Genomic DNA, 18,387 nt, shown 5'->3' on the forward strand with positions numbered 1-18,387 from the left:
TTACAACCCGAACTTCTCGCGGTGCTTAGTGGTGGTTAATTATGTTTACAGAAGGCGTGCTGGTCCACAGGTTGACGTGACAACGACTCTGCCTTTCTCTTTGGGGAAGTATTTCCACAGGATGGATGCCTGCAGTTGGGCCTCTTTGAGGTGGTTCTTTATCCTGATGCCTGTCGACTGGCACGGAGGAGGCACCCCCGGAGTTGAGGGTGCCAGGGTCGCTTGCCTGCGTGGCTGGGCTGGGAACGGACGACATTTTGGGGGGTAATTGAATGGGTGTGAGAGTTTGCACTCTTTGCTCTATCAGTGTTAAGATACAGCGTCTGCTCTTAGGAGGAGAGGCTTTGCTAACGGGGTTAGATTCCAGCCTCTGCTGCCCGAGTGTTTACGAGGTCAGCCAAGTGTTACCCTAAGAGTCATTCTGCTCGTACCTCGTCGATGGAGACTTCAGGCTGTAACATAGGCATTTGATTTGATTAAAACGTTTTCGCCCCAAAAACACAATGGTTTGAGTAGGTGATACACGCGCGTGGTGTAAATACTAGATTCCCCTCCGTGTTCTGCCTCCTGCCTCCCTTCCCCACCTCTAGAGCGATACGTGTCACGTTCTAGGTCTCCCTCCAAAGAGCCTGCGCACGTGTGGTGGCCCGGCTGCCCTTGGGATTGGTGGGCAGCTCTGTTTCCAGGACGGGTGGGGCACACACCACGAACCGTATGAGTCTATGATAAACAGATGACAGACAGCGTCACAGAAAGACTCGGTTTGGCCTTTTGTGTGAGCTGGTTTGACCGAACGCCAGGGACCCCAGGGGCTCTGCAGGCTGTGTGCCGCGGGGGGCATGGGGGGGGGGTGGGCGTGGGGGGGGATGGCTGCCAGCACATACGCACTTGGACAGGGACTCTGGGGACAGGAATGGACGCTGACAGCTGCTGTCTCTCTCTTGGCAGATGTTCCTCACCGTGTTCCTCAGCGACAACGAGCAGCACTTCACCGAGGTCCCCGTGACCCCCGAAACCACGTGCCGAGATGTGGTGGATCTGTGCAAAGAACCTGGAGAGAGCGAGTGCCACCTGGCTGAAGTGCGCTGCGGCTCTGGTACGAGGCGGGCACCCCGCGCGCCCCTTAGGCCGCGTTGTGTGGTTCCTGGATTGTAGACGTGGCGGCACACGTGCGTCGGGAGCGCGTCCGTCCAGCTGTGGTGTGACACATAAAGCCTTTCTGCTCTTTCTTTCCCTGCGATACACTGAAGCCGCCATGGTGTGCGCGGTCAGAGGACAGGCAGGTGATGCACCGGTGGAAGCTTCCGGTAAACCGTATGGTGCTCACGAGGTGCTTTCTGGGTGCTTGGACTTGACTGAGTTAGAGATGTGAGGCGTCCCAAGTGCATCGCCCTCTGCACGTGTTTGCAGGTTTTTAGGGAACGCGGTCGGTGTGGCGTCACCGTGGTGGGGCAGGGGGGCGGGGATCGAGGTCTTGGGTATTGTTTTAAGCTTTGAGATCAATCCCTCGCTCTAGTTCTTTGTATCTTTGTAGCTCTGAAGCGGGACAGCCTGCTCTTCTTGCCTCTGAGGAGTTTGTAGATGGAGTAATTTTCCGTCATTTGTGCCTCAGTCCTGTGCAGCCTGCATGAGCGCCCCCTGCCCCCCGGTGTCCCGGCGCCGGCCGCACACCGTGGGGACTGGGTCCACGCCGTTCCCGATGCTCCGGTGGCCCAGGCAAGACCTCCTGGTCACCTTTGGTCGACTCGCTTACGGGTGGGCATCCTAGAGGTCTCGTGCCCTCTCCCCGGCTCACTTCCTCCCTTCCCCCCGCAGGGGAGCTAGAGTAGACCATTTGCTAGAGGGGCCCGAATGGTAGTCTGACTTTCCTCTTCTCAGTGACTTGCTTTCTGCTTAGAATCAAATCCACACTCTGATCTTGAACTGTGGCTGCCGGATACTGGCTCCTCCCCGTCCTCCTGCAGCTCTCTGGTGTTCCTGAACGATCCCCGCTCCTTCCCTCCTTAGGGCCACAGGCGCCGGCTCCTTTACTGCCTGTGTCGCTCTCCCTCCAGGTTTTGCCGCCTGGACTTCAGCTGAAACGTTACCTCCTGCTGAAGTAGCCGTGATGTCACCCTGATCTGCCCCTCTGCTAAGACACGTCACGCCGGTTCTTGAGCGTTCACGTCTCTTGCCGCTTTAATCCCCGTGGCCCCACACACGTGCACTTGAACGTCGTTCCCTAAGAGGAGAGGCCTTGTGTGTCCCTGTCATTGGTGTGCCCGGCTCAGGGGAGGGCCTGGGGTCTGGCGGTGCTCAGTGAGCACTTCCTGAGTGAATCCGCGCACTGCTGGATGCTTCTGGCAGCCTCCTTGCGTCAGAAGTGACCTTGTTTATGGTTTACTGAGGTGATCGGAAGCACCCATTGTGCGCCCCTCACCTTCTCTCCAGACCCGGTTGCCCTTCCTCCCTTTTCCTAGAGGAAGAGGCGTCCCTCTCTTTGCCGGGGCTCAGTGTCTCCCGGAAACTCTGATTCTACCTGTTCTTTCTTCTCTCGTGTCTTGCTCACTTGAGTTCCCTTTACTATGTGATGATGATGTTTAGAAGATTTTCTGTCTTCTAACTTATGTTTTAGTTTTTTAAAGTTATTTGGAGACATGGGGCGCCTGGGTGGCGCAGTTGGTTAAGCGTCCGACTTCAGCCAGGTCACGATCTCGCGGTCTGTGAGTTCGAGCCCCGCGTCGGGCTCTGGGCTGATGGCTCAGAGCCTGGAGCCTGTTTCCGATTCTGTGTCTCCCTCTCTCTCTGCCCCTCCCCCGTTCATGCTCTGTCTCTCTCTGTCCCAAAAATAAATAAACAATGAAAAAAAATTTAAAGTTATTTGGAGACAGATAGAGCAGGTGGGGGAGGGGCAGAAAGGAGGAGACGAGTCCCAAGCAGGCTCCACACTGTCAGCGCAGAGCCTGACGTGGGGCTCGAATTCACAAACCTCGAGATCATGACCTGAGCCAAGATCAGTCAGAGGCTGAACCACCCAGGCTCCCCTCCTCTTCTAGTTTTTAAAATAAATGACAGCACCTGAACGTATTCTTTTTTGTAAAAGAGGAAATAATATAGACAGAATAGAAGCATGTCCCTACTCCCATCCCTCAGTACTCCACGTAATTGCTCCTTTTTTAAAATTATTACTATTTTTAATGTTTTATTTTACTTTTTGAGAGAGCATGAGCTAGCGGGGGTGGTGCAGAGAGAGAGGAGACACAGAATCCGAAGCAGCTCCAGGCTCCGCTCTGTCAGTGTAGAGCCTGAGGTGGGGCTCGAGCCCATGAGCTGAGAGGTCGTGAGCTGAGATCCAGGGTAAATGCTGGGCCACCCTGCACCCCCCTGGGTTTCCATTTTCAGAGAATTGTTTCCCTGTAGCCATTGCTCAGGTTTCCCTTGGCTTTTTTGCCTCTTGATCTGTAGGCGTTAAAACCAAAACCAACTACTCTGCAGCCCGGGTCTCTCTGTGTGATTTACAAGGCTTCTTCTTTACTTCGAGGCTGTGAACCCGCTCTCCTGGTCCGTAAAGCTGGTTTTAGTGGTTTCTGTCCCTCCCCCATCAGTCTGTGACTCGTGAGAGTTAGGGGGCCGGTTCTTGTCTCCAGACAGAGAGTGAGTTGTTCTGAGTGCCCCTCCGATCGGTGCTCTCTTCCTTCCCGATGTGAGCCGTCTCTGTGTACGTGGTAGATCTCGTGCCAGGTTCACTCCTGCCAGCTTCCGTCAGTCACTTGTGTCTTTTGTTCACAACAGAACCAAACTGTTCTAATTACTGTGTGGTTTTAGTGCGTGTTAGGGATCGGTGAGCCAGGTGTGCATTTCATTGTTCTGCTTTTTTTGTGTTTTCGAATATTTGTTTATTTCTGAGAGAGCGAATATGTGTAGGCGTGAGAGAGGGGCAGAGAGAGAGACAGAATCCCAAGCAGGCTCTGCACTGTCATGGGGCTCAAACTCACGAACTGTGAGATCAGGGCCTGTGCTGAAATCAAGAGTCAGAGGCTTGACCGACTGAGCCTACCCCCCACCCCACCCCCAGGCACCCCTGTTTTTTCAGAGAATACCTGAGCTGTTCTTTTATATATTTTTTTTCAGATACAATGTAGAAGGACCTTAAAAGGTTCCAGGAAAAATCCTAGTGGGATTTGGATGGGTTGTAGTGAATTCATAATTCATTTGAGGGTTGCTGGTGTGGTGCTGTGGTTAGGAGCAAGATCTTCGGTATCAAGTCCTGTCTCTGCCCTTTACTAGCCTTCTAACCTCACCGTCCTCCCCGGAATCCCTCCCTGGAATCCATGGCAGGCCCCGCTCACCTGGGGCAGGGGGTGTGGGCAGGGGGTCTGCAGAACCCGAAGTGTGCTCCTGCACTTGCGGTCAGTCCTCCCGGCCAGCGGGACCCCGGCTCCCAGACCTGCTGAGCAGTCCCCCCATGGGGACTGGGGTTTCTTCACTTCCTTGACTTGTCTCTTGGCCTGGGGGTTTCATCTCATTTTTCTGAAAGCGCGCGCGCGTGTGTGTGTGCGTGCGTGTGTGCCTGTGTTGGGTGAGGAGGTAGAAGGTCTGCTCAGAAGTGCTTTTGGGGGTGTCTTTCTTGTCAGGGGTGTTCCTTTTGGGGGGTCTTAGAATTTCTGTGGCTTGTGGAAGAGACGGGACCTCTGAACTCCGCGTGTTGTTTCACCGTGACTGGAAGCACAACTGTACTTTGTTGGAGCTGACGGGACTGAGTTCAGGGTCAGTCCACAAAACGGGCTGCCTGTTCTCCGCCCTGTGGTCGCTGCAGGTGCTGGCGTCGTGGTCTCGGTTACTGGCAGGCGCGCCGAGTTCTCGCCGGCCGCTTCAACGTCCTCACGTTGAGTACGTAGCACACTGACGTCACTGGAGCTGCTCCGATTGGGAGCAGTTGTGTCCGCGAGCAGTAGGTTTGGTGTTTATATCCAGATCCTGGAGATGACAAGGTATTTTGAGGGGAGTTTACAACCATGATTTCTCCTGAATTTCGCATTTATTAGAGTGTTTAGCTGTGTCCTTTTGTCTCTAGAAAAGTTTGACAGCTGTCGGTCTCACCGGAAGAGGGGCCGAATAGACATGCAGCGAACGATGCGGGGGGTTGGGGTACCGGCCCCCTGGGGCACAGTCGAAAACCCACATGTGACTTTCAGCTACCCCCAAACTGCTTACGGCCTGCTGTCGCCCGGGAAGCCCGGTAGCCCATGTTGTGTATGTTGTGTGTATTACACACTGTTCTTCAGTCAAGGAAGCTAGAGAGAAGATGCTAGTAAGGAAATCATAAGGAACGTGGAGTGCCTTGGGGGCTCAGTAAGTTAAGTGTCGTCTTCGGCTCAGGTCATGATCTCCCGGTTCCTGAGTTCGAGCCCCCGCATCAGGCTCTGCACTGACCGTGCAGACCCTGCTTGGGATTCTGTTTCTCTCTCTCTCTGCCCTCCCTGGCTCACATTCTCTATCTCTCTCTCAAAGTGAAGAAACAGTAAAAAAAACAAAAAACCATAAGGAATATTTACAGGACTGCCCTGTATCTATCAAAAAAACTCCCGCATAAGTGGACGTGGGCAGGTCATCGCTGTTACTCAAGGGTCTATTGTGTTTTCGGTGCAGTAAGCAGCCTTTTGTTAGGAAACGGGTATGTCTGATTTTTTTTAAACATAGTTTATAGAATTATAACTTAAAAATAGCCTAATAGGAAGACTAGGCCGTTTGGAAAGTTATTTTTAATTTCTTGTTTGTATGCTTCGAGAGCCCTAGAACATCTGAGTTAGAAAGGACCTCAGAGACCATCCTGTGTCACAGTTGAGACTTCAGAAACCCCTCGAGGTCGCCGGCGGCGAGTCCCTCAGGCACTGAGCTAGAGTCCCGTGCTCCTGGTGGCCGGCCCTGACCGGTTCCTCTTTCCTGTGCCCCCCGGTTGGACACGGACTGTGTGGAGCATCTGTGACGCTGTATCTCTAAGGGCTCTTTTATTTTACTTTTTAAAAATTTTTTTGGAGTTTATTCATTTTTGAGAGGGGGGGGTGAGGGACAGAGAGAGAGGGAGACACAGGATCCGAAGCAACTCCAGGCTCCGAGCCATTAGCACAGAGCCCGACGTGGGGCTCGAATTCACAAACCACGAGATCGTGACCTGAACCCAAGTCTGACACTTAACCGACCGAGCCACCCAGGTGCCCCATCTAAGTGCTCTTTTAATGGGAAAAAAGTTATCTAAGACGCTAAGTATTCCCATCAGCAGAATCTGCACGAAGGATGGGAGCAAATGCCCTCCATTGGACCTGCAGGTCGCATGATGTGTTTGTTCCCATAGAGCGTCCGGTTGCTGATAACGAGCGCATGTTTGAGGCTCTGCAGCGGTCTGGAAGTCAGAGGAACGAAGTTCGTTTCTTCCTTCGTCACGAACGGCCCCCCGGCAGGGACACAGGTGGGTAGCGTCGTGTGAATCTGAACAGGGCTGTGGACTTTGCTTGCTTTGGAAGGGGTGGGGGGTGTCGGGAGCCTGGTGACTTGAGTGAGGGTGCAGGAGAGGGAGGGAGTGGAGGCCTGAGGACGGCCCAGCTGCCAAGACCTGACCGCCAGGGAGCCAAGGGTGTGGTTTGCTTTGATTTGTGGTGTTTGAAGAGGGGAGAATCGGGCGGAAAGGAGTCCCTAGGGCAGGAGGTGGAAATTTGGGGGCGGCGATGTGTGCTGGCGGGTCCCTGAGGAGCGGCGCCCTCAGCCCGCGAGACCTTCTCCCGGGTGCAGAGGGAGAGAGGACAGATGCGGTTGGCGGTGGTGTGGGGTCTGGAGGAAGGGCTTCTGGTCGTCTTCTCTGAGGTTGTGGGGGGGGCACAGAGGCCCACGTGAGCCGTCACAGGGAACAGAAGAGCGTCAGCCACGGACTCTGGACACCGCGGATCCCAGACCCTGGGCTTTCCTTTTAGCCGGGCTCTGCAGTCTGGATGTTGGAAGAAGACGGTTAGATTGCCCCAGAGTTGGGGTTTTGCCGGCCCAATCGGGAGGAGGACACGGACGGCGTCTGAGCTGGTGGGAAGGGGTGGAGGGGAGCTGCAGGGAGAGGCTAGGCAGGGGAGGAGACTGGGGTCCCGGGTTCCTGAACAGGTGCAGTGACGGGAAGTTAGGGTCCGAACCCAGACCGTCTAAATTCAGGATCCCAGAGGAAGAGCACTTGTAGGGGATTTGGGCCAGGAGATGAGCCAGGGTTAGGGGCTGAGAGGCGGGCTTTGGACGGAGGCTGTGGGGGTCAGGTGGTCACAGCTGTGGGGATGAGGGTTCTCACCGGGGCGTGCAGATGAGGTAAGGAGGGAGAAGATGCCAGCGGAGGGACGCCGGGCCGACCGTGGCTGGACCCTGAGGGTGGAGCCGTCCTGGGGACCCTGAGGGGCTCTGTTCCTGGGGGAAGCCCCCCGATAAGTGGGAGTACTAGGTATTTCTAAAAGTGTGAGAACCTTTAAAATGGGAACTTGAGGGTTTGTGATCTCAGGACATTACTCTCGTGAGTAGGAACGTAGGAAACAGGTGTTCGCTATCATGTAACATAACATCTCGAGTTTACTGCCTTAATCCAAGCGCCCGCGTGGTGCCCAACCATTAGAAATGCTTACGTGTGGCGTGTGACGTAGTGTAGCCTCGTCCCCACTGCAGGAGAGTGCGGGCACGCAGGTGACCTGCCCTGCCCGAGGTCACACGTCTGGGGCGGAACCTGGAGCACAGCCGAGACCCCTCAGTCAGGCTGGCCACACGCTCTCCATCCTTACTGCTGTCTGTAGGTGTCCTTTAAACCCTCACTTATTTTGTTCCCGAGCCGCCTTTCTTGTAGTTGTAAATTGGCGTCTGCAATCGCATTTTTGTTTTGTCCTTTACTTACATTATCGCACACATCCTCTGGTAATAAGTTGAATTTTACCTTTTCACCCAACAGTTCCCATGTCTTCTGGGTAGGTCGTGGGTAAATTATTAAATAGGAGTGCAGTACACAGCCTCAGTGTGTCTGTAAGGTGAGAAGCCCAGTCCAAAGATCGAGGAGCCGTTTACATTGTCGCACACACCAGGGCCCCGCAGCGTTCGAACTGGGCCGCAGCGGCATCCGCCAGTGAGGTGCGAGTCTGGGTTAGGGGACGCCCGCCCTCTTCCCTGTGCCCTTGGCCCAGGACCTGGGCCTCTGACTCTGATTGAGTCCTGAACATGCTAACGAGACACTGGTTGCATGCCCTCTCTTTGAGGTGGTGAAGAAAGCAATTGCTCTTAAGTGGCAGGTTTTTTTTCTTGTGGAAATATTGTGACAGATGACTTGAGCCGCGTTGTCAGAACTGAACAGTGTTTTAAAAATAAAGCTAGTGCGTTTGCGTTAGGTGTCCGCGTGATACCTGGCTCTGAGGACAGACGTTTACTTATGGGCGCAGGAATCTGTGCTGAGCTTCAAGTAGGTATAATAGACATTTAATTGAAAAGAAATTTTAATTTAAAATTTCTTGGGAGATCTGTGTTTTCTAATATACGGGAAGTACAGATATAAGCTTAATTTTCTATATTTAAAAAGCTGTTGATATTTCAAATTACAAATTTCTTACACTGTATCAGTTTAAATTTTTTTTTTATTTTTATTTTGCAAGAGAGACTGAGCACCAGCGGGGGAGGGTCAGAGAGAGAGGGAGACACAGAATCCAAAGCAGGCTTCAGGCCCCAGAAAAATTCTTTTTAGCCAGTAAAGCAGAACATACAATGTTCTCTAGTTAGTATTTTCCCAAGTTAAGAAAATGGAAATTTTTTTACTGAAATAAATGGGGAAGTACTTCATAGTACTTATGAACTACCATAAAATGTCCCCAGTAAACCAAAAATATTCAAGACGGCTCTTAACTCTGTTTTCAGTTGCTTCTTTTCAATGGAAGTTACAAACACACCTGATGAGCACGGGGAAGGATGGATTTAATTTTCACTTATTTCTTTCGGTGAAAGTTGTTGATCTCACAACCAACTAGCTAAGTGGAGAGCCAGGAGCAGCAGTGTGAACAAATGATGGGAGGTGTTTTGTTTATGGCGTCCTTTCTGCTTCCGGTATCCAGGAGCGATAGTGACAACCCCAAGGTGACCTGCTCCTTATGGCACCTGTCCGTTCTAGTATTAATGCCTGGTTTTTGAATTTTGTGCTTAGTGAGTGGACCAAGGTCTCAGGATCCAAGTTTAAGAAGAAACGGTGTAAAAGTTCCTGGTGAACATCGAAGGAAGGAGAATGGCGTAAGTGATCGTTTTTTTGTTTCTATCTGCGCCGCACGTGTGCCAGTGATCTGCTGTTTTGACCTTCAACTCGCATTCATTATTACTTTGTTCTCCAATGGGTTATGAAGGATGGCCCTCTTCTGTAAAGGTTATTGTAAATTTATTTCATACAAAGGATTGATTTTAATGATCTTGGCATGGGTGACTGTCGAGAGCAGTTTTAGATGCTGGAAATGCCTCACATTCAGAACAAAACAAATGTTGAGCAAGTAATGAATTTTAGTAAGTATCTTTGGGGGCACCTGGTAGACATTTTCTTTTCAGAGCTCAGAATTTGTAATACGGTTAGGGATTCGCCTCGTTATCTTTCCCCAGTCTATGGTAAATTTATGTGAGAATCCAGACCATTTGCTCCTCTTTCCCCAAATTCTCCTTGTTTCTCTTAGATCTTACACTTCTCTTACGGGGCTGGAAGGCTCATATAAAGATGATGAAAAGCGGTCTCAGCCATTAACAGGATTTGAGTGCATCTTGACACAGCGTATCTTCCCCCCTCACTGGGTTCTTCTTGAACAGCTTTATCGAACTATAGTTGACCCACATACAGTAAAATTGCACATATTTCGAGTGCACAGTTTGGTAAGTTTTGACACGCGTACACACCTGTGAAACCATCACCACAGTCAAGATAGTGACAGTGTCCATCACGCTGGGTTTCCGCATGTCCTTCTATAACCTTCCCTTCCTGCCTCCCTCCCCGTCCTCAAGGACCCCCTGTCTGCTTTCTGTCGCTACAAATTACTTGTGTTTTCCAGAACTTTACATGGATGGAATCCTCCAGTATATAGTCTTTTTGTCTGAATGTGCTCAGCATAGCTATTTTCATCCCTTCCATCCCGGAGGTCAGTGGTTGGTTCCTTTTCATTGCTGGGACGCCCTCCATCTGCACAACATGCTGATCCACCATAGACGGATGTTGGGCTTATTGCCGGTTCTGGTTAGTCTGTATCCAGCTGTCATATTTGGGTCCTAGTCTGTGTACGGGCACGTCCTTTTAGTTCTCTTCAGCTACTAGGAGTGGGGTGCTGGGTCACGCGGCAGGGGCGTGTTCATTTTTTAAGAAGCTGCCAGACTGGTTGCCAAGGTGATTGTTTTATTTTCCGTTCCCGTCCAAGAGTTCCAGTTGTTCTGTGTCCTCTCCCGCATCTGGTGTGGTCAGTCCTGGTAATTGTCGCTGACCGGGGCCCTGCGGTCCCCCGAGGCTTCACCTTGTGTTTCTCTGACGGCTTGTGGTGCACACGCTTATTTGCCACCCGTGTGTCTTACGTGGTGACATATTTGTTCGCCTCTTTTGTTTATACTTTTCCTTGTTGGTTTGTTTGCTTTCTTACTACTGAGTTCGAGCACTCTATTCTGGATCCGAGTCTTTTATGAGGTATATGCTTTGCAAATATTCTCCCTGCTCTGTGACATGTTCCTAATTTTAATAAAAGATAGTCGCTCAATTGAGAAGTTTTGTCGTGTTCTTTTACATTTAATTTTATGACCCACTTTGAACACTTGGCTGTGGTACGAGGACTCGAGCTCGTGCTGTTGTGTACGCGGACGTCCAGGTGACCAAGCTGGATGCCTGTTGGAAGGGCCGTGCTTTCTCGCTCCAGGGCCTTGCATCTTCGTCTCAAGGCCGTTGCCCCATACACGTGGGGGTCTGTCCGTGCTCCCCGTTCCTCTGTCTTGACCGTGCTGTGTCGGTCACCAGAGCATGGGGAAGTCTTCTGGTCAGGCCGTGTGACTTTTCTAAATTTATTCCTTTTCAGGTTGTTGTGGCTGTTCTAGATCCTGTGCCCTCCCTTATGGGAGTTTGGAATCTGCTTGTTCATACACACACACACACACACACAAGCCTACTGGAAGATGCCTGCATGGCTTAGTTGACTGGGTGTCTGACTCCTGATTTGGCTCAGGTCATGATCCCAGGCTAGTGGGATTGAGCCCCGCGTCGGGCTCTGCACTGAGCATGAAGCCCGCTTGGTATTCTCTCTCACTCTTGCTCTCTCACCCCCCCCACCCCTCTTCCCCACTCGTGCGCTCTCTCTTTCTCTAAAATAAAAAATAACCTTTAATCCCTTTTTAAGAATTAAAAAAAGCCTGCTGGGAGTTCACTTTGCCAAGTGTACAGGTCAGTTCGGGAAGCGTGGTCATCTTGCGGGCGTGAGCTTCTGATTCACGAGCATGTCACTTACCCCAGCTTCATTCAGGCCTTTCTCTCAGCAGTTTGTGAGTTTTCAGGGTGCAGGTCTTGTGCATCGTGTTAAATTTATTCCTAAGTACTTCATGGTTTCTGTGCTACTGGAAACGGCCTTTAAAGATGCTTTTTCTAGGTAGGGTACTTGGGTGGCGTCTGTTAAGCATCTGACTCTTCGTTTGGGTTCAGGTCGTGATCTCACGGTTTGCGAGATTGAGGCCTGAGTTTGGATTCTCTCTCCCTCTCTGCCCCTCCCCATGCATGCGCTTGTGCACATGTGCCTTCTTTCTCAAAATAAGTAAACATGAAATTTTTCCTCAATTTCTGGTTGTCAATATATAGAAATACAGTTGATTTTTGCCTCCTGATCGTTTATCCTGCAATGTTGCAAACACCTCACTAGTTCTGGCGGCTCTTTTGTAGACTCCGTAGCATTTTCCTCACAGATCACATTTTCTGTGAGTCAAGACAGTTTACTTTCTTCCTTTCCAAACTGGATACAACTTCCGGCCTTTTCTTTTCTGTTACCGTGGCTTGGAACTTCTAGGAGCGTGTTGAGTAGATGCTTTGAGAGTAGACATCTTGTTTGTCCCTCATAACTCAGTGTATCTTGAATATTTTTGATGCTAGTGTCATATTAAAAAAAAAACCTTTTTTTAAGTTTATTTATTTTGAGAGAGAGAGGGAGCATGGAAGGCAGAGAGAGAGGGAAAGAGGGAATCCCAAGCAGACTCACACTCTGACAGCGTGGAGTCCGACGTGGGGCTCAAACTCCCGAACCATGAGATCATGACCTGAGCAGAAATCACGTCACTTAACTGAGTGACTGAGCCACCCAGGCGCGCCTCGCTAGTGTCATGTTTTTAAAGGTCGTTGTGATGACTGTGTTCTAGGTTAGCCGCTGGTGCCCCAGTGTCATGTTTAGTGTGATCAAATGTTATTTTTCTAGTATAAATTAACTACAGAACAAGGTAATTCTAAGTAGTTCCATTTCGGCCACCGACTACTGAAACTGTTTACTTTTACATTTATAACTTGAAGAGCGCTGGTCTATTGGTACATTTTACGTCTAAACGTAATAAGTCACTGTGGGGATGTTAACATGAAACTTAATGGTCTCGTTAATATTACGGGAGAAAAACGGCCGATTTTGGCGTGATGGGTTCAGGTGCGGCTTAAGCAGACCTTCGCGGAGGGTCTCTGTGATCATTTCGTGGTAGCCGGAGCGCTTGTGGTTTCGTTTGCAGGCTGGCAGCCCCGGGATGGATCTGACTCTGGCCGAGCTTCAGGAGATGGCGTCCCGCCAGCAGCAGCAGATTGAGGCCCAGCAGCAGATGCTGGCCACTAAGGTAATGTCTCGTTGGAGGACGGGCGGGCCCGCCGTTGATGCGTGAGTGAGGCCCGCTCACGCTGTGCGCCGTCGCCTCCCAGACACACGAGGAGACTACAGCCCACGAGGTTCCTGCTTCCCGGAGCCTGCTTCTCTTTGCTGCAGCATGTTCTGGAAAGCCTTAGATCATCCCCCGCGTTCAGGATCGCTGGACCCCCGATCCTGAGCAAAATTATTCCTGTCGTGTATCGGTAACAGAGGAAGAGCGTAAGGAACGCTTCCACTTGGCTGGTGGGAACCGCTCTGGACTGGCCTTGTCCTGACTGGTTGCTAAAGCGAGAGGGACTTTATAGTCAAGTCCTGCTAACTCTGTCCCCTTCTGCGTCGTGACACTGATAACCGGCTGTTTGCCCTCTTCTGAGACATCCTGCCCCCACAGACTAATGCTCATCCTGGCCTCGAACAGGTGAAAAAACAAAAGAAGCCTCCATTACCTTCCAGACCAGTCTCCCTGTTCCCTCTCCTGCCGGCCACAGGTTTCTGGTCTAAGTCATCAGACTTCCTCCAGAGAGGCTGGGAATCGGTATCTTGGGGTTTGCAGGCTAACGGTCTCAGCTCTATGGTTGTAGCACTAAAATGGCCGTGGACGCAAACGAATGGATGGCTGTGTCCCCCAAAAACTGGACTTCTAAAAACAGCAGGCTGGATTTCACCTGCCGTCCCTGGTCTGAACACTCAGTGTCTGCACCTGACCAGTCTTTTAGTGACTGTAAGTTCACTGGAGCTAGGGTACCAGTGGTGGTCTGGCATGTGAGGTCCCCAGCGACACGCCCTGTGGCCCTCCTTGTCATAGTGCCAGGGCTCCCATGTATCCGTTTCTGTCTCTGATGCCAGGCACCAGCACCTTCAAAATCCGGTGTAGCATTGCTTCTCATACTTCAGTGTGCATATGAATCACCTAGGGGTCTTGCTAAAAATGCATGTTCTGGGGGCGCCTGGGTGGCTCTGTCAGTTAAGTGTCTGACTCTTGATTTTGTCTCAGGTCATGATCTCACGGTTCGTGGGATCGAGCCCCATGTCGGGCTGTGCTCTGACAGAGTGGAACCTGCTTGGGATCTTCTCCCTCTCTCCTTGCCCCTCTTCTGTTCATGCGCTCTCTCGCTCTCAAAATAAACATTTAAAAAAATGCATGTTCTGGGGCACCTGGTTGGCTCAGTTGATTAAGCATCCAACTCCTGATTTCAGCTCAGGTCATGATCTCACAGTTCGTGAGATCAAGCTTTGCGTCAGGTTCTGTGCTGATAGATAAAAATAAGGTTGAGTGGGGCGCCTGGGTGGCGCAGTCGGTTAAGCGTCTGACTTCAGCCAGGTCACGATCTCGCGGTCTGTGAGTTCGAGCCCCGCGTCGGGCTCTGGGCTGATGGCTCAGAGCCTGGAGCCTGTTTCCGATTCTGTGTCTCCCTCTCTCTCTGCCCCTCCCCTGTTCATGCTCTGTCTCTCTCTGTCCCAAAAATAAATAAACGTTGAAAAAAAAAAATTTTTAAAAAAAATAAGGTTGAGTAATAGAACAAATCTTCAATTTTGGGGACTTATTTCAAAACTATTTTGTGTTACTTCTGTTTCAGGCATATTAACTTGAGGTTACTCTTGATGATAAGTTGTGTGACTTTGTTACTCGATTTTAGTTAAAAATTTTAGTATGATAGAATGTTACGCTCTGGTTTTTTAGAGCGTTAAGTGGTTCTTCACCTCTTTCCTAAGTGTGTGTTGAGTGTGCACTAGCTGTGCAAGGTGCTGTGTGAAGAGAGTCACATTTCATGGTTCGCTCCTTGCCGGTCGCCCCACTTCAGAGCTGAGGAAGGCAGTGAGGTTATGCGGTTTGCCCAGTCTTAGAGCCAGTAAGTGGCAGCACGTGGGTTGGGAGTCCAAATCTGGCTCCAAAGCCGCCTTTCCAAAGCGAGCGTGTCTCTGTGTGAGCTTCTCCTAAACTTGTAGCCACGGCCCATGAGAACCAGTTCCGGATCGCTGTTCGCTCGCGGCATGAGAACCACGGGGAATAAATGTGCTCGTTCCTGGGTCTTGTCCCCATGAGAATGGAGGGCTGGGGCCAGGAGCGGGTGCCTCGCGGGCTGGTCTGGGTTCGTTCCGGGCTGTGGCGCACCTGCTGGGAAGGGCGTGCTGACCCTGGCCTGTGTCTTCAGGAACAGCGCTTGAAGTTTTTGAAACAGCAGGATGAGCGCCAGCAGCAGCAGGCTGCGGAGCAGGAGAAGCTGAAGAGGCTGAAGGAGATCGCGGAGAGCCAGGAGGCGAAGCTGAAGAAAGTGAGGGCGCTCAGGGGCCACGTGGAGCAGAAGAGGCTGAAGAACGGCCGGCTCGGTGAGCGGAGCCCGGGGGCGGCCGGTGTGGGTGCGGGGGCAGGGCGGGGGCCGGCGACAGGCGTTGCCAGGGGTGAGAGCAGGACGGGACCGTGTGCGCAGGGACCTCAGAGTTGTTGGAAAGCAGAATTCCCTGCAGCTTGGACACCCGTGAATAGGAGTTAGCTGCTGGGCGCTTTCGACAAGGTTCCTGACTCACCTTTGGAAAATGTCCTAGTGGTTTATTTGGGTTTTCTCCCCTCTAAATACTTTTTGACTGGAAGTTTGACGAAGGATTTTTATTCATAGAGTAGGTCTATTACAATACCACTTAATTAAAATTTTAGTGACTTAACGACTCCCTCTACCGCTTTTATAAAGCGCAGATTCAGAGTCCTAAATAAATTTTGTTGTTGCCCAAGTTTGCAGTTTAATACTCAAGATCCAGGTCCTGCCAAAGTCCCCTCCAGAGGGAGGCTCATTCAGAATGCGTCTGCCGATTCCAGCCGCCTGTGAAAGAGAAGGCTTTGGGGCCTTTCTGAAATGTCTGCGCTGTGTTCCGAGGCTCGTCGGAAAGCCAGGTTGCCTGGCAGCGCTCGGTCGTAGTTTTCTTTTCAGCCCTGGTTGCCTTTCTTCTTGTCCCTCCAGTGGAGGAGATCGAGCAGATGAACAGCCTGTTCCAGCAGAAGCAGAGGGAGCTGGTTCTGGCCGTGTCCAAGGTGGAGGAGCTGGGCAGGCAGCTGGAGGTGCTCAAGAACGGCCGGCTGGACGGGCGGCACGATGGCAGGTGCGCCGCGGCCGAGCTCGACCGCCTCTACAAGGAGCTGCAGGTGAGCCGGGGGCGCTTCACCCCGAGGTCCGGGACGCACGTCTGAGTGCCCCACGTGGGAAGTCGGGGGCCTCCCTACAGCCGCAGCCGTGGGCCGACGTTCAGTTTACACCAAGAGGTGGAGGGGGGGGGGCGGGGGCCTTGCGGTTTGGGAAAGTATGGAAGAGGGAAGCATGCGATTGGGAAATTTTCTTCCTGCTCCCTGCCGTGCCCCCCCCCCCCCACATGCAGTTACGAAACAAATTGAATCAGGAGCAGAATGCCAAGCTGCAGCAGCAGCGGGAGTGTCTGAACAAGCGCAATTCCGAGGTGGCAGTCATGGACAAGCGCGTGAACGAGCTGCGGGACCGGCTGTGGAAGAAGAAGGCGGCGCTGCAGCACAAGGAGGGCCCCCCGGTAGGTGGGGTAGGTGGGGCGCCGGCCGCCTGCAGGGTTCCGGGGCGGGGGGGGGGCGGAGCGGGGCCACAGCTCCCTGCCGGGCGGACAGAAGCACGGGCCTGTAGACGTGAGGGAGGTGTCCCGGCCTGCTCTGAGTTCAGTGCCATCTGGGTCGTCACGCTGAAGGACCTGTGCCTCTTCCCAAGGTTGACGGAACCCCGCCCCCGCAGGGGCTGCCGGCACCCAGCCGCGTGGCCGCGGTAGGCCCCTACATCCAGTCGTCCACGATGCCCCGCGTCCCCTCGAGGCCGGAACTGGTGGTGAAGCCCGCTCTGCCTGACGGCCCTGGGGCCCTGCAGGCTTCGGAGGGGGCGCTCAGAGTACACACGCTGCCCAGCACGCGGTCTGCGGCTGCCGCCCAGGCCAGAGGTGACTCGGTCCCCCCGGCCCTCCGCGGCTCTCCCTCCTGGCCTCATTGTCCTTCCCCTGGGTTGGGTTTTACAAAAGGTCTTCCTGTCCCTCGTTTGGGTGCAAATTTTAGGAACCTCCTGCGGTTTTTGCTAGTGCAGTGATAAGTTTCTTAACCCTAAATGATACGGTTCTGTCTGGGAAATAAAATGTAGTATTATTTTTGGAGTGAAAATTGTTCTCGATTCCTTCTTGTTAATAAGGAGATTTTGATCTCATCTCTGTAACTTGACAGCTTTTCTTTTTGTGTAAAACCCCGTATGTGGGCAGTGGTGCCGTGTTTTCAGAGGGCAGGGTGGTGAGTGCGTTCTGCTGAGAGGTGTGTGCACTGTTCACACGTGCTTGTGCGTGAGAATCTGCTTGCTAGCAGTTTGTGCGATAAAAGTAAACATACTGGAAGCTTACGGTGAACCGACAGAGGCTCCTTGTGTCCGTGACCTTGGCGTTCGGTGCAGTCCTCGGGTGCGTGTGGAGGTGCAGGCTGGAGTCTCGTGGCAGGAGGAGCAGATGGAGGGAGGGCTGTAGGAAAAGCAGGGTAAAGACGACCTTTACAGGCCTCGTTCAGACCCCTGCAGGCAGGGAGCAGCCGGCTCCGTCTGACCGCTGTCACGTGCGGGAGACAGCCAGCTTCACAGTCACTATTGTTTGCCCATGTGAAACATTAGAGCTGCCCTAGAGCTGCCCGGTCCAGGTGTTACTGTGGAAAGAACTGCTTTAGTTTTGCCTCTGAGGACAGAGCTGTGGCCTTGATGCTTCCTTGTCTGTGGGGAGAGAACCTGAGGGCGCCTATCTGTGAAAGACTGATCGATGTCCACAGTTTTGCCTTTTTTGTTGTGTGTGCGTCATTGGTGTGTGAGCTACACCCGGAGTCCTGGGGCCGCCAAGTTGGAAAGTGTTTTCTCAGTGTGATGGTGACCGAGGGGTAGCGTGTCCTCGCTGTTTCCAGCAGATTTTCTGTTTACTGTGATTAATTTTAAAGAGTTCGAGTACATTTAATTTAGAAATATAAAGTCCAGTATATTTCTAAGGAAGTTTAGTGGGATTGTTGTAAGTCTGAAATATGAAGTTGGTTTTATTTTATTGTTACATCTTAAGTTTTTTGTCATGTTTGTTTATTTTGAGAGAGAGAGAGAGAGAGAGACAGAGCCTGAGCAGGGGAGGGGCAGAGAGAGAGGGAGACACAGTATCTGAAGCAGGCTCCAGGCTCCGAGCTGGCAGCACAGAGCCCGATGTGGAGCTCAAACTTACGGACCCGTGAGATCCTGACCTGAGCCAAAGTCAGACGCCCAACTGACTGAGCCACCCAGGTGCCCCTTGAAGCTGTTTTTAGAGATTAAACCCTGTGGCAAAAGGAGCCATTGCAAGTGCCTTTCCAGCGCCGGCTTACCCGTCTTGCTTTTCTGCATCCTAGGCTCTAAAATCCATCCACTCAGCCCTGACTGGAGCCCCCCGAGTGCAGACGTCACCGTGAGCCAGCCCTCCGGGCCTGCACCCACCGGCTCTGGGCGGGCCCTGGACCAAGGTGGGGACCGAGGTGGGGTTC

At 52.2% G+C, this 18,387-nt stretch overlaps 1 protein-coding gene across 4 annotated transcripts in view; it reads left to right on the forward strand.

The window, feature by feature from the left end:
* Window positions 1-18,387, forward strand: part of TP53BP2 (tumor protein p53 binding protein 2) — a 53,844-nt gene that overhangs the window by 23,184 nt on the left and 12,273 nt on the right. For 2 of the 4 annotated variants that reach the window (XM_086693906.1, XM_086693908.1), the window contains exons 2-10: window positions 949-1,096; window positions 6,332-6,445; window positions 9,176-9,258; window positions 12,733-12,834; window positions 15,017-15,191; window positions 15,818-15,999; window positions 16,230-16,394; window positions 16,583-16,805; window positions 18,256-18,378. In XM_086693906.1, the coding sequence (XP_086550032.1) occupies window positions 949-1,096; window positions 6,332-6,445; window positions 9,176-9,258; window positions 12,733-12,834; window positions 15,017-15,191; window positions 15,818-15,999; window positions 16,230-16,394; window positions 16,583-16,805; window positions 18,256-18,378 (1,315 nt within the window). The other 2 variants (XM_086693907.1, XM_086693909.1) reach the window with 2 other exon arrangements.

Source organism: Puma concolor, chromosome E4 (genome assembly GCF_028749965.1).
Source record: "Puma concolor isolate L17-30 chromosome E4, mPumCon1.1.hap2, whole genome shotgun sequence".
In the NCBI taxonomy this organism is placed as follows: Eukaryota; Metazoa; Chordata; class Mammalia; order Carnivora; family Felidae; genus Puma; species Puma concolor.